Source organism: Microcebus murinus, chromosome 13 (genome assembly GCF_040939455.1).
Source record: "Microcebus murinus isolate Inina chromosome 13, M.murinus_Inina_mat1.0, whole genome shotgun sequence".
NCBI lineage: Eukaryota > Metazoa > Chordata > Mammalia > Primates > Cheirogaleidae > Microcebus > Microcebus murinus.
Genome location: NC_134116.1, coordinates 84,353,609 through 84,380,885, shown reverse-complemented (window position 1 = coordinate 84,380,885; position 27,277 = coordinate 84,353,609). Strand labels below are relative to the sequence as shown.

At 43.0% G+C, this 27,277-nt stretch overlaps 1 protein-coding gene across 2 annotated transcripts; it reads right to left on the bottom strand.

The window, feature by feature from the left end:
- Positions 1-704: 704 nt before the first annotated feature.
- On the bottom strand, positions 705-24,816 carry CHAMP1 (chromosome alignment maintaining phosphoprotein 1). Of its 2 annotated transcripts, XM_076009624.1 has the most exons (5): positions 24,654-24,816; positions 19,524-19,646; positions 5,079-5,118; positions 4,085-4,145; positions 705-3,809 (listed from the first exon to the last, which is right to left on the bottom strand). In XM_076009624.1, the coding sequence occupies exon 5, from the start codon at positions 3,782-3,784 to the stop codon at positions 776-778; it is 3,009 nt and encodes a 1,002-aa protein (XP_075865739.1). In that variant the 5' UTR covers positions 3,785-3,809; positions 4,085-4,145; positions 5,079-5,118; positions 19,524-19,646; positions 24,654-24,816; the 3' UTR covers positions 705-775. The 2 variants fall into 2 exon arrangements, with proteins under 2 accessions (XP_075865739.1, XP_012620981.1); XM_012765527.3 differs by lacking the exons at positions 705-3,809; positions 4,085-4,145; positions 5,079-5,118 and adding an exon at positions 11,851-15,383.
- Between the last annotated feature and the right edge of the window lie 2,461 nt (positions 24,817-27,277).

Genomic DNA, 27,277 nt, shown 5'->3' with positions numbered 1-27,277 from the left:
CCTCAGCCTCCCAAGTAGCTGGGACTACAGGCATGTGCCACCATGCCCAGCTAATTTTTTCTATATTAGTTGGCCAATTAATTTCTTTCTATTTATAGTAGAGACGGGGTCTCACTCTTGCTCAGGCTGGTTTCGAACTCCTGACCTCGAGCAATCTGCCCGCCTCAGCCTCCCAGAGTGCTAGGATTATAGGCGTGAGCCACCGCTCCCGGCCACAAATTTTTTAAAATTAAAATCATACTATGTATCTTCTCAGGACCATAGTGGACTAAAACTAGAAATCAACTTCAAGAGAAACACTCAATTCTACACAAAGTCATGGAAACAACCTGCTGCTGAATGATCGTCAATAATCACTGATCCATGAAATTAAGATGGAAATAAAAAGATGCCATCACATGAATGACAAAGGGGACACAAACTATCAAAATCTACAGGAATTTACATCTCATTTCCAGAGAAATAAAAAAGAAAATGTAAAAAATTTTATAAAATAAAAATATTTTAAAAAGAAAAAAAAATCTACAGGATTCAGCAAAAGCATCCCTAAGGGGAAAATTCATGGTCTTAAGTGCCCACATCCAAAAGTCTGAAAGACCACAAATGAACAACTTAATATTATATCTCAAGGAACTAGAAGAGGAGGAGCAAACCAACCCAAAAAGCTAGCAGAAGAAAACAAATAACAAAAGTCAAAGCAGAAATAAATGAAATGGAACATGTTTATCACTGGGGAGCTTTCCAACTGACGAGTTGTCAAGTCATTACTGGATTGTTATTGAAGAGCATAAAGCTCCTGTGCCTTGAATATCTCCCTGGACCTGTTGAGTTTGGGAAAATGTTCCAAATTCTTTATCCTTTTGCCCTGAAGCCTTGCTGCTCCATCATTGGAACTCATTTTCACATCCACTGGCTTATGTCCAGCCCCAGCTTGCCTTGTGGGCAGCTTTGGCCTGTATCTGTTGGTTAGTATAGAGGGCTTCTGACTTGCTTTGTTTATGCTGCTATGAGGGGGGGCCAGAAAAGTCTGTTTGCCATCCTCAATTGTCTGGAGGTTCTCTGTAAGCTCATGGTTGGTATCAGATGGTGATTGTCTTAAGGTTCCCTGTCCTCCTTTGCCCACAGGTGAGGGGACAGGGAAGACATGATCCAGGATGGGAACTGAATTTGTTGTTCTCACCTGTTCTTCATGAAAAGCTTTAGAGCTTCTTCTAAGGGGCCTGGAAACTCCATCTTTAGAATCCACCCCAGAAATAAGGTAGGTTGAAGAGGCAAAGTTAGGTAAAGATTCGGATGAGTCCTTCTTTGAGTTAAAGATTTCCATGGATTCAAGGACCTTGGGGGGAAGACCCCATATCATCCTCATATAATAACTTTTAATATGGTCTTCCAACAGCTCTTGCTGGCTGGAGCCAACAGAGAAAACCTCCTGGGAGGTATTCAGGTTGTGGTTCCCACCCACCAATGATACCAAATTTCTGTGTTTTATTTGGCTGTGGGATTTCTTAGGAAGAGGCACTGTTTGCTTGATAGAATGACATGAATTATGCATAGTCCTAGAAATCTGACTCTCACTGATTTTCTCAAATTTCTTGCTCAAGTGTGCTGTCAGGGCATTTTCAAGTTGTTCTGGACCCAGGCTCATACTTGAGGCCCTTGAATTATTCCCTGGAAGACTCACCATGTGATGTTCTACGTCTTTCACAGAGTGAGACCCTAGACCCTTATCTGAAGACCTCTCTGGGTTATTCAACAGATGATCTTTCGGGCCATTCTCTAGGCTATGTCCCTGATCCTTCCTCACATTCTTCTTTAGTGAAAGCATTTCTGAGCATCTCTCATGGAGGCTTCCAGATTGACTCAATCCAGAATTCTCTAGATCTTTACTGCCTTGACTTTTAAAGAAAGAGATCCATGAGAGTCCATAATGGCACTTTGACTCAGATGTCTCAGGAATTTTTCTCTGAGGATTCAGCAGTGACAAAGACTCATAGATCCTGCGGGGCAGGCCCCACCGGTGTTGGATGAGCCTCTTTCGAAGGTGGTGCTCTAGTTTCTTCCGAAGCTCACTGCTGAGAGGAAAATCTCCAGGAAGGATAGAGATTGGAACATGAGCCTTGAAGGAGTGGCTGACCAGTGTAAGGTTGGGAGATGGAGGACAAAAGTCTTTCTGAGATTTCTTGACCACAGAGGGTAAACCCCACATAATTTCCTGTTCTTTCTGCAACACATTCCATTCTAGGTGATGAATTTCAGATGGCATAAGACTCTGTGCCTCCTTCTGGGGTTTATGAAAACATACTCCACAGATCCTAATCTGGGATAGAGAATCAGATGATAGGATTGGGAATGGGGATTGAAGTTGGGCCTGGGATTGGACTTGAGTGAGGGCTAGGGGCTGAGATGGAGGCAGGATTTGAGGCAAAAGTTGAGATTGGGCCTCAGGCAAGGACAGAGGTTGGGGAAGAGGAAGTACTGGGGATTCTTGGGCTACGGAGGCATTTGAGATTCCATTGAAGAGCACAAAGGTTGAGGAAGAACCACCCAGGATGAGGACAGTAGACTGCAGGGACTCACTGTGCAGAGATGGGAGACCACAGAAGAGCTGTATATATTTTTGCTTTAAATTGTCCTCAAAGGTCTTAGAATATATATGCTGTGGATGCGCATGCAACTCTTCTGGTTTATCTGTGCTGGTCCACAAAGGAAGAGAAACTGCTGAGCCATGTTTATCAGCAGTTGACACTAACAGTTGGGCTGAAGAATTTAGTCGGTAGTCTGACTTAAGTTGCTTCGGAAAAGATCCCATTTTCTTTCCCTTTTCCTTCCACATCAGGAAATCACTCCTCTTTTTAACTTGTCTCTCCAACAGTGCCAGAATATCAGGGTTGAAAAAAGAGAGTTTCCCAGGTTCAATAAGGATGGCTGCAGAGTCTCCCACAAAAGAAGCCTCAGAAGAATGGAGGGCAGAAAGCTCTTGCTTGAAGTCACATGGTGCCAAGTTGGAGGGGAACAAGTCCTGGGCATGAGGCTGCCACCAGGAGAATTCTAAAATTGCAAAACTTGAAGGGTCAATGCCTCTGATTGTTGGGACGTAAGTGGACAGTTCATCAGTGCTAGCTGGAGATGACACTTCCAGAACAGGCTTTGACACGCTGGAAGTTGATTTGGATTGAGTCACAGTTAAGGTGCCATCTGGCAGTGGTGAAGCAGATGGGGTTGGCGGTGCATGATGACAAGCATGGGTATCAGTGGGATCTATTGCCAGGGATGAATTTTGTAAGGGGCTGATGTCTTGGGAGAGGATGGGGTCAAATGCAAAGATGGTCTTTACAGACAAAGTGGCCTCTGGTTGGAGAACAGGGTCTGCTCCCTGAGTGTGATGTGGGGGGAGAGGGGGAAAGGCAAGTGGCTGGGGTGGAGAAGGGTCCACTAGGGGTTTGGAATTTGAGGGAGAAATGGGCTCTGGTGGCAGAGGGTCATCCGGTGGTGAAGGTGAAGGTAAGTCAGGTAAGGGGGTCATCAGGTCAGGTGAGAGAAAGGAGGCGGGAGGTGGAGAAGGCTCAGGCAGAGGGGCTGGTATTAATTCTCCTGGGGGGCTTACTGACAGGGTGGAGGAGAAAGTATGTGATGACTCTGTCACAGAAACTGGATAACCTAAAAGTGACACAGAGGGAGCAGCATCTTCCAGGGACTGTCGGAGCAGCACTTTCATGATCTCAGCAGTTGTGCTGTTGCACACATCACAGAGTGGGTCTGGACATAACAGCTGACGAAAGCTCATGGTATCATGATTGTCAACCCAGGGGCTGTAGAAGACAGGAGGTACAAAGCTGCAGCCAGAACCAGAACAAGGAAAGGGGTGCTTGCTAGCCTAGCTGGAGTGGGGCCAGCTGAAGCCTGCTACCCCCTCACCCCTTACCCATGACTTCACAATATACTCTCTGGCCTCTCCCCAAGGACTTCATTCGCAAACCCATTCCCATAGCTAGCCCCTCCCATGACTATGGCAGCGTGCACTGAATCCCTGAAATGCACTGACCACACTTTAAAAAGGGACCAGGAAAGGGGAAAGATTAATCACCTTATCAGAATAGAAAACAGCTTCCTTTCCTCCTCTGCTTTGCACTGGTGAGTTCTCTGACCTGGGAAACCAGGAGATTAAATCATATGTAAGGAAGGCAGAAGCATAATAATCATCAAGGAGTCCCTTTATGATCCAGGATGGGAACTGAATTTGTTGTTCTCACCTGTTCTTCATGAAAAGCTTTAGAGCTTCTTCTAAAGGGCCTGGAAACTCCATCTTTGGAATCCACCCCAGAAATAAGGTAGGTTGAAGAGGCAAAGTTAGGTAAAGATTCGGATGAGTCCTTCTTTGAGTTAAAGATTTCCATGGATTCAAGGACCTTGGGGGGAAGACCCCATATCATCCTCATATAATAACTTTTAATATGGTCTTCCAACAGCTCTTGCTGGCTGGAGCCAATGGAGCAAACCTCCTGGGAGGTATTCAGATGGTGGTTCCCACCCACCAATGATACCAAATTTCTGTGTTTTATTTGGCTGTGGGACCCTTGGGATATTAAACTCTGATAGCCCCAAAATCAGCAGACAAGGTCAAGTGGTTAACAATATTAACAAGGTTCACATGTGTATGTGGCCTAATTTATAAAGTACTTTCCCATACATTATCCAACACGATGCTGAAAACCACACAAAGCACATACATCAGTGGTTACCTCAAAGAGGAACCCACGCACCCAGGAAGTCAAAGTGCATATACAAAGTCAGGAGACAGAAGTCCTGACTCCAAATCAACTGCTAGTCTTCCTTGACACCTCACATGGCCACCTTTTGGGGAATACCTTTGTCTAGGCCCATCACTGCTTCCTGCCCACAGATGGGCAGAGCGGGGACTCTGAGAAGGGCCTCAGGTCCTGTTGCCTTCCTGTGAGCCCTCCTCTGAGGGCTCTACTTTCCAGCAAGTGACATCCTCAGAGATCACGGACCTGGGACCTCACAGAAGGAACAGAAAGTCTCCCCCTTGGAGAGCTCAGGTCACACAGAGAGAACCTTACCTTTCAACGTCCCACCATTCCTTCTCCTCTTGGCTCTGTCCTTATGTTGAAAACAGAAAGAAAAGAGTAAAAGGCTGGGACTCACATCTCTCATTCCTCTTCTCTAGGAAGCTCAGACTTTTATTATCCATGAATAATGATTATCTATTTTAATTAACAGAAATGTGTTTCTTATCAATTTTTACAAGTGATAAAATATTTCCAATTTTTCCTTCTTTGAAAAATTCAAAGGATTTTTTTTTTGTAAAATTCCCACTTGATGTACGCAGAAGTCCTGTGCTCAAGGAGGACACAGAATCAGATGGTCCCTGTATCCTGAGGACAGAGGTCGCAGGCCCTCAACACTGCTCTCCTGCTCGGCCCAACATGAAGGAAGGGGCTTGGTGTGGTGACACCTGACCTGGAAATGTGGCTCGAGATCAAGTGTCTGGAGAGACTGATCTCCTTCAGAGAACCCACACTTTCTAAATATGCTGAGGACCATGACATTACTGTTCGGGGTTTTATCCTGGAACCCTCCACCACACCCACATCGGCAGCTTGTGAGCCTGAGGTGCAAACCTTGGTCCTCCTGAACCCCAAACCCTGCACAGCTTCTTCCTTTGTTCCAGCACTTTCTAAGCCACCCAGGCTCATTCAGAAACGTGGGAACAGGAATGCAAAAAAAAAATCTCTTTTGGATGTTTCTTACCTTTGTGATGTCTTCATTTTCCAAGGTGGTTGAAAAAAATGATTTCATTACCAGGTAGAACAGGTATAGAAACAGTAACCCCAATCCACCCAGAAAGACAAATTGGGGGTCCGTATCCAAAACAGTTGAGCCAAAGCTCAGCCATGGCTCTATGTGGCAGCTTGGGAAACAGAGAATGTTCTCCATTGTGTGAATGGCATGGCTGCCTGAAGCAACTGAGCTCTGAGGGTGCCTGCACCTGGCTATAGTCCCAGGCCTGAATCACAGAGCACAGGAGAGTCACAGAGGGTTTCTGAGGGTGGGGAGGGGACGACAGGAGGGTGTGGCCACTGCCCCTCCCCCACCCACCAGATCCCTCCACCTCCGGAGCCCCTCTGCCCTCCCCTGCCATCCCATTTTCCAACTCCACCCTTTATCATATTTGCTTCTGTGAAATTGTGTTTGTTTCATTCAGAATCCAGATATTACTCAGACCCCTGTTACCGGGTGGAGCCCTTGACTAGCACCTTAGAAGTCTGAACTACCTGGAATTTCTGCTTGTACCCAGACATTTGTACTCTCAGGGTCACACATACCCTCAAATCCATGTTGTCTACAGAACAGTTTTGCCTCACACCAGCCCATATATAAAACCTAAAGTCTTTTTATACTTATTTTCATGAATGCTGAATAGTACATTTTTTGTTTTACAGTAAGCCTTTACTGTTTTGAATCAGAGGGGCTAACTCAAATAATTAAAACTAATAATTCATTATTCAACATCCACAAAACTAAAGTAAGTATAAACATACACAATTAAAACTTCAAGTAATCTTGGGGGTAAATTTGTAGCACCTATTTTTCTGAAGTTACTAAAGCTTAAATTTGGGGTACACATGACCCAGTGAGACACCAACCATAGCAGCCAAGCCAGTGCCTGTGTCCCCCTGCCCCCAACTTCAGGCAGTGCAGCTCAGGGAGAGTCTTCTTCAATGTGGGGAAAGGAAAGGGAAGAGTTCAGGACTTTGTTTTACAATTTAGGTACCAGCTCAGCCACATGAGTACCAAGCAGACTCCTGAAGCCCCTGGGTCCAGGCTTTAGTTTCTGGAGGACATTTCTGGACCCACCCCAGGCATAAGGAAACACGCTGTCCCCTGGCAGGATTCCCCACCTGCTGGCTAAAGAGCCTTTGGGCTTTGAATAAACTTCAGAGGCAGCCAGGCAGCAGCCACCACAGGCTCTGGGTGAGACTGGGCTGGGTTCAGGTGTGACCTGGCACTGGTGGCCACGAGGGAGTGGCACATCACTCCTCCCCAACTCCAGCAGCCCAGCACAGAGAGTGAGGGAAGAGAGGCAGAGACTTTGCCTGGTAACCCAGGGGATTCTCCTGTATCTTACCCAAGCTCACCAAGGCAGCACCATCAGGAGTCTGCCGGAGTCTCAGCACTACTCGGCTTGGGGCACCACCCAGTGCTGATACCGCTGCGGCGCCCAGAGACTTAGACCACAAAACTCAATTCCACTTGAGTATCTGGAAAGCTATCTCAAGAACGGGTTCCAACAAGCCCAGACTGTAAAGATTAAGATAAATACCTAACTCTTCAATCCCTAGACATTGATGAACATCCACAAGCATCAAGAACATCCAGGAAAACATGATTCCACTAAATGTACTAAATAAGGTACCAGTGACTAATCCTGGAGTGATGGAGATAGGAGATCTTTCAGATAAAGAATTCAAAAATAGCTGTCCAGAAAAAGCTCAGTGAACTTCACAACAACATAGAGAAGAACTCAGAAGCCTGTCAGAGAAATTAACAAAGAGCTGAATTTAAAAAAAAAGAGAAGAAATTCTAGACTTAAGAATTCAATTGACAAACTATGAAAAGCATCAGAGTCTCTCAATAACAGAATTGACCAGAGGAGAGACTTAGTGAGCTTGAAGATAAGCTATTTGAAAATACAAAGAGAAAAAAGAAAAAGAATGACACATAACTACAAGATCTATAAAATAGCCTCAAAAGAGCAAATCTAGGAGTTACCGGCCTTAAAGAGGAGGTAGAGACTGGGATAGAAAGGGAGGTAGAGATTGGGTTATTCAAAGAAATAATAAAAGGGAACTTTCCAAACCTAGAAAAAGATATCGATATTCAGGTACAAAAAGGTCATAGAACACCAAGCAGATTTAACTCAAACAAGCCTATCTCAAGGCATTTAATAATCAATTCCCAAAGGTCATGGATAAGGAAAACATCCTAAGGGAAGCATGAAAAGAGAGAAAAAAACATATAAAGGAGCTCCAATCTGGCAGCAGACTTCTCAGTGGAAACCATACAGGCCAGGAGTGGCATGGCATATTCAAAGTGCTGAAGGAAAAGAACCTTGAACCTAGAATATTATATTCTGCAAAAATATCCTTTGAATATGGCAAAATACTTGCCCAGAAACACAAAAGCTGAGGGATTTCATCACCCTGTTCTATAAGAAATGCTAAAAGTAGTTCTGCAATCTGCAAGAAAAGGACATTAAGTAACAATAACAAATCTTGGGCAGGGCCAGGTATGGTGGCTCACGCCTGTAATCCTAGCACTCTGAGGAGTAGGTGGGAGGATTGCTTGAGCTCAGGAGTTCAAGACCAGCCTGGGCAAGAGTGAGACACCCATTTCTAGAAGAAATATAAAGATTAGACAGGTATGGTGCTGTGTGCCTGTAGTCCTAGCTACTTGGGAGGCTAAGGTAGGAGAATTGCTTCAGCCCAGGAGTTTGAGGTTGCTGTGAGCTATGATGACGTCACTGCACTCTAGCCAGGATGACAGAGTGAGACTTTGTCTCTAAAAAGAAAAAAAAAAAAGATATCTTCTGAAGGTATACAAGTCACTGGTAACATTAAGGACTCAAATACAGAATATTCTATTGCTATAATTGTGGTGTATAAACCACTTATATCTTTAATAGGAAGACTAAAAGACAAATCTATCAAAAATAACAACTTTTTTTTTTTTGAGACAGAGTCTCACTTTGTTGCCTAGGCTAGAGTGAGTGCCGTGGCGTCAGCCTAGCTCACAGCAACCTCAAACTCCTGGGTTCAAGTGATCCTCCTGCCTCAGCCTCCTGAGTAGCTGGGACTACAGGCATGTGCCACCATGCCCGGCTAATTTTTTGCATATATATTTTTAGTTGGTCAATTAATTTCTTTCTATTTTTTAGTAGAGATGGGGTCTCGCTTAGGGTGGTTTCGAACTCCTGACCTCGAGCAATCCACCCGCCTCAGCCTCCCAGAGTGCTAGGATTACAGGCGTGAGCCACCGCGCCCAGCTATAATAACTTTTTGAGAGACAGTATAAAAAGATAAGGATGGAAACAACAAAAAGTTAAAGTGCAGGGGGAAGGAATGGAGTTAAAGGGCAGAATTTCTTGCCCGGCTTGGTGGCTCACGCCTGTAATCCTAGCACTCTGGGAGGCCGAGGCGGGCAGATTGCTCAAGGTCAGGAGTTAGAGAGCAGCCTGAACAAGAGTGAGACCCCATGTCTACTATAAATTGAAAGAAATTAATTGGCCAACTAATATATACAGAAAAAATTAGTCAGGCATGGTGGCGCATGCCTGTAGTCCCAGCTACTCGGGATGCTGAGGCAGAAGGAACACTTGAGCCCAGGAGTTTGAGGTTGCTGTGAGCTAGGCTGACGCCACGGCACTCTCTAGCCTGGGCAACAAAGCGAGACGGTCTATAAAAAAAAAAAAAAGGCAGAATTTCCGTTAAATTTCTGTTTAGTTACTTGTTTGTAAGTAGAGTTGTCATATGTTTAAAATACTTGCCTATAAATGGTTTTGTGCAAGCCTCATGGTAATAACCTCAAATCAAAAAAAATGGGATACATAAAAAATGAAAAAGAAATTAAAATACACTACCAGAGAAATACACTTTTTTTTTTTTTTTTGAGACAGATCTCACTCTGTTGCCCAGGCTAGAGTGAGTGCCGTGGCGTCAGCCTGGCTCACAGCAACCTCAATCTCCGGGGCTCAGCGATCCTACTGCCTCAGCCTCCCGAGTAGCTGGGACTACAGGCATGCACCACCATGCCCGGCTAATTTTTTTGTATATATATATGTATGTATATATATATACATACATATATATATATTTTAGTTGGTCAATTAATTTATTTCTATTTTTGGTAGAGACGGGGTCCCGCTCAGGCTGGTTTCGAACTCCTGACCTTGAGCAATCCGCCCGCCTCGGCATCCCAAAGTGCTAGGATTATAGGCGTGAGCCACCACGCCCAGCCAGAGAAATACACTTTTAACAAAGGAAGACAGGAAAAAAGTAAAGAAAGGAAGAAAGAACAAACCATGAAACAACCAGAAATTAAATAACAATATGGCAGTAGCATGTCCTTACCTATCAGTAACAACACTGACTGTGAGTGGAGTAAACTCTCCAATCAAAAGACAGAGTGGCTGAATGGGTAAAGAAAACACGAGCTACCCATTATATGTTGTCTGCAGGAAACACACTTCGCCTATAAAGATACACAGACTGAAAATAAAGGGACGGAAAAAGATATTCCATGCAAATGGAAACCAAAAAAGAGTAGGAGTAGCTATACTTCTATCAGATAAAATAGATTTCAAGATAAAACCAGTAAAAAGAGACAAAGAGGTAGGTCATTATATAATGATAAAGGGATCAATTCAGCAAAAGGATATAATGATTCTAAATACATATACACCCAACACTGGAGCACCCAGATATATAAAGCAAATATTACCAGAGCCAAAGAGAGAGACTCCAATAATGGTTGCAGATCTCAACACTCCACTTTCAGCCTTGGACAGATCATCCAGACAGCAAATCAACAAGGAAACATTGGACTTAACCCGCACTATAGACCAAATGGACACAACAGATATTTACAGAATGTTTCATCCAACAGCCACAGAATTCACATTTTTCTCCTCAGCCTGTGGATCATCATTCTCAAAGATAGACCATATGTTAGGTCACAAAACAAGTCTCAAAACATTCAAACAAATAGAAAGTTAAGTGCCTACATTAAAAAAGTAGAAACACTTCAAATAAACAGCATAACAATGTATCTCGAAGAACTAGAACAAAAGCAAAACAAATCCAAAATTTGCAGAAGAGAATAAAGAGCAGAGCAGAAATAAATGACACTGAAGCAAAAAAATACAAAAGATCAACAAAACAAAAAGTTGTTTTGAAAAGACAAAATAGACTAAGGATGAGAGAATAATAAATAAATAAAATCAGAGATGAAAAGAGACATTACAACTGATACTGCAGAAATTCAAATGATCATTAGAGACTACTATGAGCAACGTTTCACAATATTGCCATCTGAAGCAAAGGTCTAGGATGAACTGACAGCTGTGCACCAAAAAGGGTGAAGTCCTAAGGAAAAGAATCTGTGACAGGACTGACTTCGGACTGCAGGATTCAGAAGGGCTTCTGGGTAACGCAGGCCCTTTTGTTTTTCCACCACCAACTCCGGTAGGTATAGATGAGAAAAGGATAGCCATCGATCCAAGAGGTCTTACCTGTCCTACTTGATGGCACCATGGCCTAGAAAGAGAAGCTCCTTCTCAAAGTGCCACGTAAACTGACAGCAGCTACTCACAGTGCTTTCCTGCCTGTGCTCACCAATCAGACCCGAAGCTTCTAACACCTTACCCAGTAGTATCAACTGTTTCCAACTGATTTTAATAGGGATGCCAAAACCACCCTGCTTCCTGTTCAAAAATGCCAGGAAACAACTAAATTAAACCCAGAACAGTATTTCAATTCTGGTTATACACCAGAATCCTTGTGACACTAAAAGTCTTTAAAAGAGGCAGGCATGATCTCAATGGCTGGAATTAAACCACCTTTAATATGCCATTGTGCATGGGTGAGATTTTCCACTTGGAGTGCCTAGTATACCATGTTTCCCTAACTTTCTTGACCACAGAACTCAGAGAAAACACTGTTCCAGCTATAAAAACTAGTATGTTGAAAATAAGTGGAAATAGGAAATAATAATAGAATTTGGATATTATATAATGAAAATTACACAGAAGAAAACACATGAAGGCGCTGTTGACATGAAAGTCTTTGTTTTTAATTTGATACACATTTGACAAAATATTTTAGAATAAAATAATCCATAAACAGGTACAAGATATTTACAGTAACAGAGCTGTGAAAAACGTAAAATTGATATATTTCTCAAACAGAAATAACTATAAAATTTTCTACTGTGAATCTGGAAGACTTTCAGTTCCTACTCATCACCCTGGTCTAAAGCCCCAACAGGTGACATGTAAGGCCCAGGAGGACAAACAAGCTTTAACACATTTGGCAATTAAGGATCATCTATTAGTGTGAGCTGGCAGGGAAATGAATGGCTGGCCAGATCTTAAAGTAAGATACAGAATGGAAGACTCCATGGAAAACAACAAAGGACAAGAAAGACCTAACTAAAATCACACTCATATTCTCTTAGTCTCCCACAGGAGAAGGCTGCAAACCAAACTATTTTAAAGACTTACTCAATTTTCCTCATTAGCAAAAATCAGCAACCCTGAGACTCCAACATTCCATGACGTAACAGCTAATAAACATCTAAAACTGTTTAAGATTTATGAACTAACTTTACATGATCAAATAGAAAATAACTCTTATGATTTAAAAATACATTTATGGGAAGGGAACAAAATTTTTCTCAAAATTTATTTTTCATGCCTAATTCTTAAATATTCCAACTAATAATTTCTATTATCTGTAATTAGTTTCACACACAGGGATATTTCAACTGGACGTGTTTAGTACAACTTGCTCTTGATTATTAAATGGAATGCCTACCCCCCTTCATATTATTATTATTCAAATATACTTAAAAAAAGTTTTATCCATCTGGAATATACAGTAGAAATTTACTGATTTACAAGATAACCACATAAACAAGAGACCATGAAAAAAATAACCAAATGGTCATTCTTTGTAACACAACTGAAACAAACACAGTACATCATACACATCAACATCTACTGATCCAACTACGCTACTTAATAAGCTATACTTTCAAAGAATAGTTTCCACAAACAACTTTGTATAGCAAATATTCACACCGTGTTTAAAAATCAAATTTGCTGCTCCTCCAGTGGTGGTTCAAGAGCTTCCATTAGCTTTTTATTTGCCTCTTCATTATGCCGGCTTTGACAATGAGTTAAATGTTTCTTAAAGCCCCTTGGGAAATTTGACTCAAAATTACAACGTGGACATTTAAGTAAACTTTGCCCATGGGCTGCTACATGATTTTTAAGGAGAGATTCCAAAAGAAAAGCCTTTCCACAGATTGTGCATTTGTAAGGGCTATGAACATTATGCTTATTAACCAAGTGATGCAAAACAGCACCTTTTTTCATAGCACGACAGCAACAAATTTTGCAATAATACTTTCCTTTCCCACGCTTCATGTATTTTGCAATCTCCTCTTCAGAGATAAAAGCTTCTTTTTCCTCAGTAAATTGTAGTACATTTTTGAACTGCTCTGGACTAGTCACATCCACTTTGTTCTCTTTGCTAAAATCAATGGATTCGACATCAACTTGCTCTTGATCACTGCTCGATTCTTGGCCTTTAATATCTACTGCATCCAAATCTGTTTTTATATACTCACTACTACTAAGCTCAGCATCTGAGTTCTCTTGGTTGTCTTTCTTAAGCTTCTTTGAGGAAGGAAATAAAGTGTCTTCTAAGAGTTTCTTAGGTGTAGCTAGTTCTTCCTGAACCAAAATATCACACTTTTGATCATCTACGGCATCTATTTGTAGTTCATCACCAAGCTCAACTGCCTTCTGAGATTCTGAGAATACGGCAGATTTGGGAAGTTCAGGGAAAAGGGCGTGCTTCCGGGGCTCTGGAAAAAGAGCACGTTTTCGTGGCTCAGGAGAAGCAGGCGGGGCTGTTTTGGTAGGCTCAGGAAACAGAGCGGGTTTCCTAGGTTCAGTATCGATAGAAAGAACAGGCTTCCAGATATCTGAGGCTGCCTTGGGGGACTCCGACAGCCCAGAAGGACCTGGTTTTCGGGTCTCAGGGAAGACAGTAGGTTTCTGAGGTTCAATGAAAAAGGAAGACTTCCAGAGATCTGGAGAACCACCACGGGAACTTTTCTGGGACTCAGGAAAATCAAGTGAAGCAGGAGAAGTTTTCCGCTGATCAGGAGAAAGCTTCCAAAGGTCTGGTGACCCCGAGGGTTTCCTGAGCTCTGGAGATCCTGCTGGACTACGGACCTCTGGGGACAGTGGTGGGCCTGGTTTGCGAAGCTCAGGAGACACCGGAGGAACTGCCTTCCAATGTTCAGGTGACAATGTGGGTGCTGCCTTTCGCAGTTCTGGTGGGCCAGACTTCCAAGACTCGGGAGATGCAGGAGGAGATTTCCAGGAGCCAGGTGAGACTGATGAAGACTTCCAGGATGCAGGGGACACAGATGGAGTGGGTTTCCAAGGTCCAGGGGATATAGAAGGAATTGGCTTCCAAGGCCCAGGAGACACTGATGGAGCAGGTTTAGCTGGCTTCCAAGGTCCTGATGATGCTGCAGGACTGGACTTCCATGGCCGAGGGGACCCAGGTGGCCCTGGCTTCCAAGAACCTGGTGACACTGCTGGGGCTGGTCTCCTGGGCTCTGGGGACACAGCAGGGAATGGCTTCCAAGGTTCGGGAGACTCTGATGGGGACGGCTTTCTTGGCTCAGGGGAGGTAGTCCGGGCTGACTTTCGAGATTCTGGAGATGCCGTTGGGGATGGTCCCCAAGGTTCAGGAGAAGCAGCCAGAACTGGTGACTCGGGAGATGAGGCTGAAGGTGGCCCCAATATTTCTGGAAAATGAGAGTGTTTCTGGGATTTGGGATTAGTATGAGTAGATTTTACTGGCTCAGGAGATACAGGGGCAGGTTTCTGTGGTTCTGGAGAAGGAACAGGAGCAGCCTTCTGCGAGTCAGAAACAGGGACTGGTTTTGGAAGTTCAGGAGAAGAAATAGGGGCAGGTTTTGAAGGCTCAGGAGAAGGAAGAGAAGGTGTCTGTAGCTCAGGAGAAACAACAGGGCCAGGTTTCTGAGGCTCCAGGGGACTAAGAGGAGTAGGTTTAGGTGACTCTGGAGACAAAACTGGGCCAAGTTTCTGTGTTTCTATGGAAAGGGCAGGTATGGGTTTCAGGAGTTCTGCTGAATTAGAGGGCATTTTCTGGTGTTCAGGAAAAGGAGGGCTTTTCACAGGATCTGTTTCTTTGTTCAACTGATTTTTTGGTTTATCATTCCATTTGTCTGTGGATGAATGTTTGGACGTGATGTGGTAATATACATTAGAGTACATCTTGCTGGTGAAGAAACATTTATGGCAGTGAAATAACTTTGCACTTTTCTGGTAAAATATCATTTTACCTAACCCACCAGCATCCATTTCATCACAGAATTCCGGGTGGATGGTGCCCATGTGGATTTGCACATTTTCATAATCTGTGCCTCTGAAACCACAGTGGTCACACTCCAGTCGTGCTGGTGGTTTACGAAGTTCCTGGAATACGTCCATTCTTCCTTCTACTACAACACACTTATAGTCTCTAAAACTTTCAATATTGCTGCAATAAAGTAGAAATACATTATTTTAATAAAATGCTGTCAGTCTATTCTGCAACTTTTAACTCTAGGATGGTGTCTTATTAGAAAATGTCTCTTATTTATAAAAGGTATGAACAGAACGACGATATGGAACTAATTTTTAACTGAGTCCCAGGTGCACTGCTAAGAGTTTTATATATATCTTCCTGGCACTATGACTCAAGTATTATTTTCATTTGCAGATGAAGGAACTGAGGTCCAGAGAAGTGAAGCAACTTCTATGGTTCAGGTTATAGGACTACTAGTGGCTCAAGGCCGATTCCAGAATTCTCTCTCGTGAGTGCTTTATACTTTGACTCTTAAACCCTGAATCCACAAGTCATCAGCACACAAAGATGAGTAATTATCAAAATTAAATCTCAGCTATAGAAAGCAGAGAAAGAAACTAAATACTTCTAAGAAAGTGCTTAATAAACTAAATCTAGCTATGAAAAGATGACTTTTTTCTTAACATGATGCTGGCTTGACTTAATGCCAATATGTTCTTATAATGTTTTATCCATCCCAATATAAACTATTTTATTCATTCATTTAATAAATAGTTTTGTGTCCTGTTTCAGGTACTTAGGTTTAAAGCAGTGCCCTGCGATGTGGTGTTTGTATGGGTTGGGAAGGCAAGAGTATGAAGAGCCACACAGAGAAGCTATCAGAAAAGCCCTCTCTGAATAGGATACTCCAGCACAGATCCTGAACAATGTGAAAGAATAGACCCAGCAAAGGGCAATTCAGAGGGGACACCCTTGGCCAGGCGCGTGGGCCTATAATCCTAGCACTCTGGGAGGCCGAGGCGGGCGGACTGCTCAAAGCCAGGAGTTCAAAACCAGCCTGAGCAAGAGTGAAACCCTGTCTCTACTATAAACAGAAAGAAATTAATTGGACAACTAATATATATAGAAAAAATTAGCCGGGCATGGTGGTGCACGCCTGTAGTCCCAGCTACTCGGGAGGCTGAGGCAGCAGGATTGCTTGAGCCTAGGAGTTTGAGGTTGCTGTGAGCTAGGCTGATGCCACGGCACTCACTCTAGCCTGGGCAACAAAGCGAGACTCTATCTCAAAAAAAAACAGGGACACCCTTGAAGCTGGAACTTAGTTGCCAGAAAAGATGATTTTTAAAATTTTAAGTCAGTCTTCTTATGGCAAAAGTAATAGAAGCTCATAGTTAAAAATACACTCATTCAGGCCGGGCGCGGTGGCTCACGCCTATAATCCTAGCACTCTGGGAGGCCGAGGCAGGCGGATTGCTTAAGGTCAGGAGTTCGAAATCAGCCTCAGGAAGAGCCAGACCCCGTCTCTACTATAAATAGAAAGAAATTAACTGGCCAACTAATATATAGAGAAAAAATTAGCCGGGCATGGTGGCGCATGCCTGTAGTCCCAGCTACCTGGGAGGCTGAGGCAGAAGGATTGCTTGAGCCCAGGAGTTTGAGGTTGCTGTGAGCTAGGCTGATGCCACGGCACTCACTCTAGCCTGGGCAACAAAGTGAGACTCTGTCTCAAAAAAAAAAAAAAATACACTCATTCACACAGTACCAGATACTCACATAGTATCAGTCTCCAGTGGTAGCCACTATACTTATCTGTTATTAAAGAAATGTTCTAGGCATATACAAATCCACACACACACTTCATACAAATGGGATATTAAACATATTACTTGGCAACTTGCTTTCATTTAAAAATGTATCTGGGATATTTTTACATAAGGAGTATGCACTACATTTCCTTACACCCATCTTTGCGGGTGAGGGTATTTCTGCAGGGAAAAATTCCTAGAAGTGGATTACCTGGCTCAAAGGCCATTTGCATTTAACACAGAAACATTTTACTAAATTCTCAAGAAGTTGTAGTAACAAGGGACAATTCCCTAACTCCCTCACCAACACTGAATATAACTAACTCCTAATGCTTGCTACTACTTGGGTGAAAGACATTATCTCACTATTGTTTTAATGTGCTTTTCCTTAATGAGAAAGACTGAACACTTTCCCTTATTAGCCCTGTGCCTCTTTTCCTATAAAGTGCGGGTTCATTTTCTTTATCCATTTTTATTAATGATTTGTAAACAGTCTTTGTATATAAAAGAAATCAGCTCTTTTATTAAAAATATTTTCCTAGTTTATCATTTGTCTCAACTTTGTTTATGGTAGTTCCTTTTGGCAGGGGGAGGGGTGGGTTTTTTGTTTTAAACCATATTCAATTGGTTTATATAAAAATTAAAACCTTAAAACTGTTTTCCCTTATGACTCTGGGTTTTAAATCATGCTTCCCTACTTCATTATTTTTTTAATCACTTAGCAGTTTTTCCTGATTTTGATAATTTCATTCTTTTTTTAATATTTGTAACTTTAATCCATGTGGTAGGAGTGAGGTAGGAATCCAGCCTATTTTTTCATCCCTAATCAGTTGTCTCAACAACACTGACAACACAACCCTTTTCTTCACTGCTGTGAAATGTTCCCTTTAGCACTTACTAAACCGGCTCACACCTATAATCCTAGCACTCTGGGAGGCTGAGGCAGGCGGATTGCTCGAGGCAGGCGGATTGCTCGAGGTCAGGAGTTCAAAACCAGCCTGAGCAAGAGCAAGACCCCGTCTCTACTATAAAAATAGAGAAGAAATTAATTGGCCAACTAATATACATAGAAAAATTAGCCGGACATGGTGGTGCATGCCTGTAGTCCCAGCTACTCGGGAGGCTAAGGCCGTAGGATTGCTTGAGCCCAGGAGTTTGAGGTTGCTGTGAGCTAGGCTGACGCCACGGCACTCACTCTAGCCTGGGCAACAAAGCGAGACTCTGCCTCAAAATAAATAAATAAATAAAATAAAATAAATTTCACACACATGGACTCTACTCTGGACTCTCCTCTATTCTTCGACATTTCCGTTTCTATTTCCCACCAACTTCCCCTTCTTCCATCTCACATTTCAGGCATGCTATTCTCAGCCTGAGGTCCAACAAATGCTAAAACAGATTCTGTAACTAATATACATATTGAATTTACTCACCAAGTGGATCACAAATTCTCATTAAATTACACTCCATTTACCTAAAGTACCAACCACTTCTGAGAGCATGCAATGTGGTCTGTGCTAACAATAACTTGAGTAATGACATTTTCTTTACTGCACCTCAAAGAACAGCACAGATCAGAAATACACTTAAATGATCTTCCTTTATTAATTACAAAAACATTAATTAAAATAACTTAATAACATTTCTAATTTTGCCAACTTGTTTTTAAAGATGTTATTACTGACAATATTGTCTCTTGTCACCTGTATAAGTGTTACATCATTTGCCCCAACCCCCTTTATTTGCTCTAAAGCTTAAAAAGGTAATAAACAGTTGAAGAAACAAATGCTTTTCTTCAGAAAGTATTAACTCCTGTGTTAGCCAGTAGTTATCCTGTCTTTTAGAATATTGTTTTGAAGACTACACGGAATATAACAAAAGAAAAATAAGTATTTTAGTACTGAAGAAAAATCTCTAAAACCAATCTTTAACTTACATAATGAGGAATACATGCAGAAATAATGGATTAACCATCCATCTCAGAGCCCAATATTCAATACTAGAAGACTTTAAAGGAAAATGGAAAATGTGTCACAATAACTCCATTAGGTGGCAATAATGAATAGCCAAGCTCACACTAAAGAGGCACTGTTATATATTATATAGGCATTAGAACAGAGATTAAGAGCTCAGGCATTCAGGGTATGTATTATTCCCTACCCCTCCCACTGTCGTCTACCTACCACCAATTCTTCAGGCCAATCTCATACTAAAATCTCATCTAAAAAGCACGCTACAGAATTGACTTCTTATATCCCAAATCTATCACAGATATGTACATCTAGCACACATTGATGTGTTACTATATATAGGCATGTATGCTTTTACAGAGATGTTTTCTTTAAGAACTCAAAGCATTTTTCAAAAATGTTCTCACTATACTCTCCTAAGCATTAGAAAATGAGACATATTACAAGCAAACAAAAAATACATGCAAAGAAATGCTAGTGGAATAACACTTTAAGTCCAGGACTAATGCTTTTAAAGTGGGGAAGAAACAAAGACCAACTTTCCCTACTAGACTTACCAGTTGTCTTACTAGACACCTTAGAAGAGGTCTTCAAAGGGCAGGCAGTCTACATGGCTTTTTGACTAAGCCACAGAAAACAGTCTACAGTATATGAAGAACAACAAAGATGAGAAGTTGAACCTGAAAAGAACAAAGAGAAGATAAACAAAACTACACCTCTGATAATTTGTGCCCCTATAATAGAATTCTGCGTATTTCTCTCACCATCCCACCCCTCCAACAGTGAGAGCGTTCTAATATAAGCCTGGATGCTTGCTTTAATGAAATGACACCAAAGACTGCAATAGATACCAGCTGTGTCTAACGTCGCTTTAATAATCCATATAGAATAATGCCCATGTACATAACCAACCCCAGCTTACACAGTCTCAGGACCCACATTTTTACTTCTCTGATGAGCACTGAGACTACTGGTGTGGGTACAGACTGTAACAACAGCTGACTTCTGTCAATTATCAATATTACACAGCAGAGTAGCAAATTAACAAGGTGCAAAAAAAAAAGGACTATGGGAGGAAGAGGATGATGATGTCCTGACACTAAGGAAGAATGGAGAGATCTACTTTAATGACTGCTTGGGCTCTTATCTTCCTGCATGCATGTAAAAGCGAAGCACCATGGCCTGGGTAAGTTTGCTGACAAGAGCAGAATGGGATGAACTGGCCATGCACAAGCTAGACAACAGCACGATATACTTCTGATAAGCTTCAGCACACTCTCTACCCCTCCCGCTCTATTCCCTACAACTTGTCACTGCTTTAATTCTGACATATGATCTCCTTGCCGATTTCCCTTCCTTCCAACCCGTTTTTCACACTGCTACCAATGTCATCTTCCAAATGTAAACGCCTAATTCAACTTGCCTGCTCACAATTCCTCAAAATACACACATGGCATATAAAGCTCTTCACAGTCTGGCCCACAGCCAGACTGCGTTCTCGAAATACTGACCCACATGTTAATTCCCTGATTCTTCAAGTTTCTGGGCCTTTGCACAAGGTATTTCCTCTCCTTTACGCTACCTGTCTCACCACTCAGCTATGAGGCAAATTCCATCCTTCAGGCAGGACATCTTTTTAAGTACAGTTGTCCTTTGGTACCTGCAGGGTTGGTTCCAGGACCACCCAAGTATACCAAAGTCTGGGCATACTCAAGTTCCACAGTCTGTCCTGTGGAGCCAGAATATACAATGTCAGCCTCCGCATATGCAGGTCTCAAGTCCTGTGAATGGCGTATTATTCCTTGGGTGGACCCGCATAGTTCAAACTTGTGTGTACTGGTCAATTCCTGGCTCCCTCCCACTCTCCCTGGGACCCCCAGCTGTATGCACACTTCTGGTTTAGCAGTAACCGCTTTGGCACCACAGCCTGACTCCACAGCAGACCGTGTGCTTTCAGAGGAGGGGGACTATCCATTTATTCACCCCTGTGACCCTTGCACAGCCCTGGCACAGTACGTGCTCAGAGTATCTGTCAATTCTAACATTCTCTCACTAAGACTGAAGCCCCAACCTTAGATTCACAGGACTTTAAAACCAGAGGAGGGGGCCGGGCGCGGTGCCTCACGCCTGTAATCCTAGCACTCTGGGAGGCTGAAGCGGGCGGAATGCTCAAGGTCAGGAGTTCGAAACTAGCCTGAGCAAGAGCAAGACCCCGTCTCTACTATAAATAGACAGGAATTAATTGGCTAACTAATATATATAGAAAAAATAAGCTGGGCATGGTGGTGCATGCCTGTAGTCCCAGCTACTCGGGATGCTGAGGCACCAGGATTGCTTGAGCCCAAGAGTTTGAGGTTGCTGTGAGCTAGGCTGACGCCATGGCACTCACTCTAGCCTGGGCAACAAAGCGAGACTGTCTCAAAAAAAATAAAAAAACCAGAGGAGACCTGAGCTACCATCTATCTCAGAGTCATAGGATTTGGGGGCATAAGAAGAGCTCAAGGACGATCTACTTTAAAACTTCTATTTATACTTGAAGAAACTCAAGCCTGACATTAAATAATTTGGCAAAGATCAAGCAAATGATCAGCTTCTGATGACAGAAAAAGTTCTACCTATGTGCCCAGGTTCTTTCTAAATATGATTAAACTAATACAGTGGAATTTAGTGAGATCTTTAAAAGTCTGTATAATAACTTGAAATCAACAAGTGAAACTGAATCATTTAGAAACCACACACTACTTGGATAAACACAGGACTACACAGAACTGTATCTCATACTCTGCACTGGGCAGAGTAATTCAAGTGATCACTATTCCAGCTCTGGGCAAGAAGGCCACATTAAGATCAGAGTCTCTAACCAACCAGAGAATATACAAAAGAAAGCAAGCAGGATGGCAGGCAGCCTTTAAAAACATGCCATTTATGAATACGGACACTTAACTTCACAAGGGGAAGATTATGGATAACATGTAAGCTGTCTAAGCAGCAAAACAGATTTCAGCTCAACACAGTTTTATAAACTGCTCCATCACGAACTTGAACAAGACACTTTGTCAGGTAGGAGCAAGCCATAATTAGAAGCTGATAATCAGTATAGGACTAGAAGGATTCTCAGAGGACTTGAATCAAACCTCTTCACTTTACAACTGAGAAAACTGTTGCAGAGGGACAGATGTGACCTGTCAAAGAACACAACAAGGCCGGAGGAAGCAACAAAAGACCTCATTTTCCTGTTTCTGGATCTCTGTTGTAATACAGTGCTCTCTTTCCCACAGCAGTGGAATGATCTACAGGGATGTTACAGAAGTGAGTTCCAGATTTTAGCTTCTAGGCAGAACCTAGACAGCTGAGACACCTTTCAGCTTTTTAGATTCTAGTACACTTTTTCCATAAATTTCAGAGCTCCTACCTTAACTATAAAAGTAACTCTAAATTGTTCAGATCAATAAAAAATCCTCATTCTCTTTTTTGCTTCACAGACTGCATGTTTTTTCTAAAAAATTTAAGTTCTGACCACTTGTGCTCTGCCAGCCCATCACCCAGTACGCTCCAACTCAAATGCTATGTCACATGGTTTATTACACCTATTTTCCATTCCATTTTTGTCCTTGAAGTCTAACACCATTGACTGTCCTTTAAAATACATGTGATGTACAGTGATGTAGATTTTTAGATTAAAATTCAATACATAGAGCATGTTTAAAGCTAAATAGGTTCTATTAGTCTATATACACACTAGCATTGTTTTTCACTGATTTTTAAAAAAATACACTTATTTTTAAGTAGTTTTAAAGAAAAACTGAACAGACAGTATACAAGAATTCCTATATATCTCCTTCCATCCTCTCGAAGAGTTTTTCCTATTACAGATCAAGAATCCCTAATCCAAAAATCCAAAATCCAAAATGCTCCAAGATCTGAAACTTTTCCAGTGCTGACATGACTTTCACTGGAGCAATTCGGTTTTTTAGATTAGGAATGCTCAACCAGTAAGTATAATGCACATATTCCAAAATCTGGGAAAAATTCAAAATACAAGATACTTTTGGTCCCAAGCATTCCAGATAAAGTATACTCAACCTGTATTAACATCTTGCATTAGTGTGAGATATCTGTTACAAATTATGAATATTCATTTATTATTATTAACTCCAAGTTTACATGAGGAGTCATTATTCACGTTGTAGTTTTACGGATTTTTACAATGTATGCCATGTATCCACCATTACAGTGTGGCACAGAATAATTTCACTGCCCTATAATTTCCCTGGGCTCCTCACAACCACTACTAATTCTTTACTGTGGTTTTGCATTTCCATATTTTGTTTTTTTCTAAGACAAAGAGTCTCACTCTGTTGCCCAGGCTAGAATGCAGTGGCCTCACCATCGCTCACTGTAACCTCAAACTCCTAAGCTCAAGCAGTCTTCCTGCCTTGGCCTCTCCTAGTTGGCTAATTTTTCTCCTATTTTTTTATAGAGACTGGGTCTCATTTTTGCTCAGGCTAGTCCACTTAACCATTTTTAAAAGCACAGTTTAGTGACACTGTAAGTACACTCAAAATGTTGTGCAACCATTACCACTACCAAGTTCTAGAGCTTTTCATCACCACAAACAGAAACTGTACCCATTCCACTCTTCCACCAGCTGGTAATCTCTATTCTACTTTCTGTGTCTGAGTGGAATCATACAGTATTTGTCCTTTTGTGTCTTATTTCACTTAATATAATGTTTTCAAGGTTCCTCTATGTTGCAGCATGTATAAGAATTTCATTCCTTTTAAGGACGAATAATATTCCATTGTATGTATGTACCACAACTTGTCTTCCATTCATCTGTTGTCAGATATTTGAATTGTGAATAACGCTGCTATAAACATTTGTGAACAAGTATGTTTGATCCTAGAAGTGGCAGTGAGGACCCATCAAACTGTTTTCCGTAACTACTGCACCACTTTACATTCCCACTAGCAAAGCACCAGAGTTCTAATTTCTCCACATCCCCAACACTTACTATTTCCAAGTTTCTTCGTTAATAGCCACCTTAATAGGTGTCGGGTGGTACCTCATTGCGGTTTTCATTTGCAGCTTCCTAATGGCTAATGATGCTTAGCATCTTTTTACGCACTTACTGGCCATTTGTATAACTTTAGAGAAAAATCTATTCAAATCCTTTGCCCATTTTTTAACTGGGTTGCTTTTTGTTGTTGAGTTGCAGTTCTTTAAATACTGTAAATATTAACCCTTTATCAGTCTTAAGATTTACAAATGTTTTGTCCCATTCTGTAGGCTGCCTACCGGATTTTTAAACAGTAATAATGGCAGAAGAGGACGCAGACCAGGGAAATTGCATCCAGGATAAAACAGAAAGAGCGCCTTCCTTGCTGTGCTGTCCCAACTTCCCAGTGGGCTTTAAACAGAATGTTCCACGCCTCCCCGCGACTGACAGACAGCGGGCCTCCGCCGCGACTCGCCCAGCACAAAGGGGCACTCCCGCGCCCTCCCGCCCGGCCTCCGGGAGCTGGTCCTTCCGCGGGCGGGGGGACGCCAGCGGCCGGGCGCAGGCCCCTCTGTCCTCGAACCCACGGCCTCCTCCCGGGACCAAGCCCGGCCGGGTCGGCGGCTGGACACCGGCCTGTGGTCTGCCGCACCGACCGCACCCCTCCCCGGCCCCTCCCGCTCCTCACCGGTCCCGGCCGCGGCGGCGTCAAGGTAAGCGAAGGACCGTGGGGAAGGCCCGGCTGAGGGTCGCGGGCGGGTCCGCGGAACCCTGCGACGCGGCGGCCTTCCGAATGGCGACTGGACGCAGCAGCCGGGATCCGGACGCGCGAACGTGCGCGCGCCCGCGAGGCAGACGGGGGGTTGACGGGAAGCGAGTTTGGCGCCGCGCGCCCTCCCGCGCGGACCAATCAGATCGTCGATCACACGGCGCGGCTGCGCCGAGTGTACACAGGGGCGACGAGCCGCTGGGGCCGGAAGTACTGCGCACCCTCCCCGCCCCGGAAGTCCGGTGTGCGCCCGCCCCGCCTCCGCCGCCACTGCGCGCCTGCGCAGCGAGCACCGGAAGGGTCCCGAAGTGCTTGCTGGCGGGCGCGGGGTGGGCGGTGCTCGTTCGGGCCTGCGGCTTCCCGGTTCATCTGTCTTCGTTTTCTTGCTTTTTTGTCTTTGTTGTTATATGAATGAATTTATTAGAAAAATAAAAATGGTGGGACTCTGCCCCATACATTCTGAGGGTTAACACTGGCATTAGTGCCCACGACGAAAGTATGAGACAAATACTGGTATTCGGTGACATAAATATTTCTAATCACCCGTCCTCCACTACAAGTCCCAGTCTCAGAAGTTATCTCCTTCGTTTTTTGTTTTTATTAACAGTTCCTATGAATGTTACCACAATTCTAATTAAAACGCGTACACGACTAATTTTGATGTTATCCGTCTGTATACTTTGAAAGATTGTGAATCTGGTTTACTTACACAACTTTCTACATCTGCATACTCTAAAGTTTTGCTTCTCATGTTAATAAAAAGTTTTTCAATTTATTTGTTGTAAAATATACATACCATAAAGTTTGCCATCTTAACCGTTTTTAAGTGTACAGTTCAGTGATGTGTAACAATCACCAGCACCCATTTCTGTAACTTTTTATCTTGTAAAACTGAAATTCTGTACTCATTGTGACCCAAATAAATGACTGAGGCAAAAATCTCAATCAATGAAAGTTTACTAACTAAGCCAAGATTCTGAGGACATGCCAGGAAAAAACAGAACCCCAGAAAAGCTGTGGCTGTTTTACCAAGGGGAAGTTGGCACCTTCGGTATTTTAAAGGCAACAGGGAGACTCCAGAGTTCTAAAATATTTACGTCAGACAGATTTCTACTTTGCCATCTTCCCAGAATCCTCCTTCCTGCTCTTCAATTTCTTTCTCTCTTTTGTTGAAATGAAGAGACACATCAGTGCCTGGCACTGAGGTGGTGCTGCACAAGGAGGAGAGTCTGTCTTTCAGATTCTCTGTATGCCAGAATGCCAGGTAGGCCCTGCTACCATAGAACAAACAGATCTTTACCCTATGATCCTGCTCCACTCCATCTGAGCAGGTTCACCTGGATGAGCAGACGGCTCTTGTCCACCAGGTTTACCTAGGTGCTCACCTGTGTGAGCAGAGGGCACTTAATCATCATGTTCACCTGTGAGAGCAAACAGCATCTTCTCAAACTCAGTGCAGGCATTTCCAGTCTGTTTTCTACTGTTTTTGTTCTATCTTCCCTTTCATGCCAAATTTAGGATCCTGCATTCTTTAATTTCTGAAGTAATTCCGAGTTCTAGGATTCAATATTAAGATTAGACATTTTAGGTTCTTTTCTCATTTTTGTTTTTGCAGCAAAAGTGATTCATTAAATTTGATTTAATAGCTTTCCCTCCTGAGTAGCTAGGACTACAGGCATGTGCCACCATGTGTGGCCGGCTTAATTTTTCTATTTATATTTAGTTGTTCAATTAATTTCTTTCTATTTTTAGTAGAGACGGGGTCTTGGTCTTGCTCAGGCTGGTTTTGAACTCCTGACCTTGAGTGATCCTCCTGCCTCAGCCTCCCAGAGTGCTGGGATTATAGGAGTGAGCCACTGTGCCTGGCCTCAAAACTACTTTTAAGACTAGGACATGGGCCGGGCGCGGTGGCATTTCCAGAGGCCCCATGATGTGTGGTAACAAACTTTTGACAGCTAAATGGAAAGTGTGTTTGTATACTGTATTTTAAGCATTTACTTTCATTTCAAATACAGGAAATATCAACAAATGTAACCTGGCTGATTAAAAATATGCTCTTTGGGGTTGTCAATAATTTTTAAGAATGAAAAGGGATCTTGAGACCAAAAGGCATAATCACTGTTTTAAACTGGCATTTCTCCAGGCAGAACTCCAGGGGACATGAGGCACCGGAGACAAACGAGCCCACAAGCCCCCGCCCAAAGACACACTCAGCCCTGGGTTCTGGGTCTGCGAGTCTTCAGGATCGAAGGCAAACGTGCAGGGAGGACCCCAGGGGCCACAACTTGAGAGAGCTGGCCTGGCCCGCTCCCTGGGCAGGAGTCTGCAGGCCTGGCCTGCGTGTCTCTGCTGGACACAGTCTTACTGGAATAGTCTCACCCACTGCCCATGTGTTGTCAAAGATGCCTCCTCACTGCCACGGTGGAGGCGAGAGTTGTGGCAAGGTCCACGTGGCCCGCAAAGCCCCAGATACTTTCCATCCAGCTTTCAGTTAGCCCCACTGGTGGCACGGGCGTTGCTCAACCCCCGACAAGGCCTTCTCT

What these genes read in the sequence shown, in the direction of transcription:
- CHAMP1 (XM_076009624.1), bottom strand. Translation starts at nt 3,784, where the DNA reads ATGAGCTTTCGTCAGCTGTTATGTCCAGACCCACTCTGTGATGTGTGC.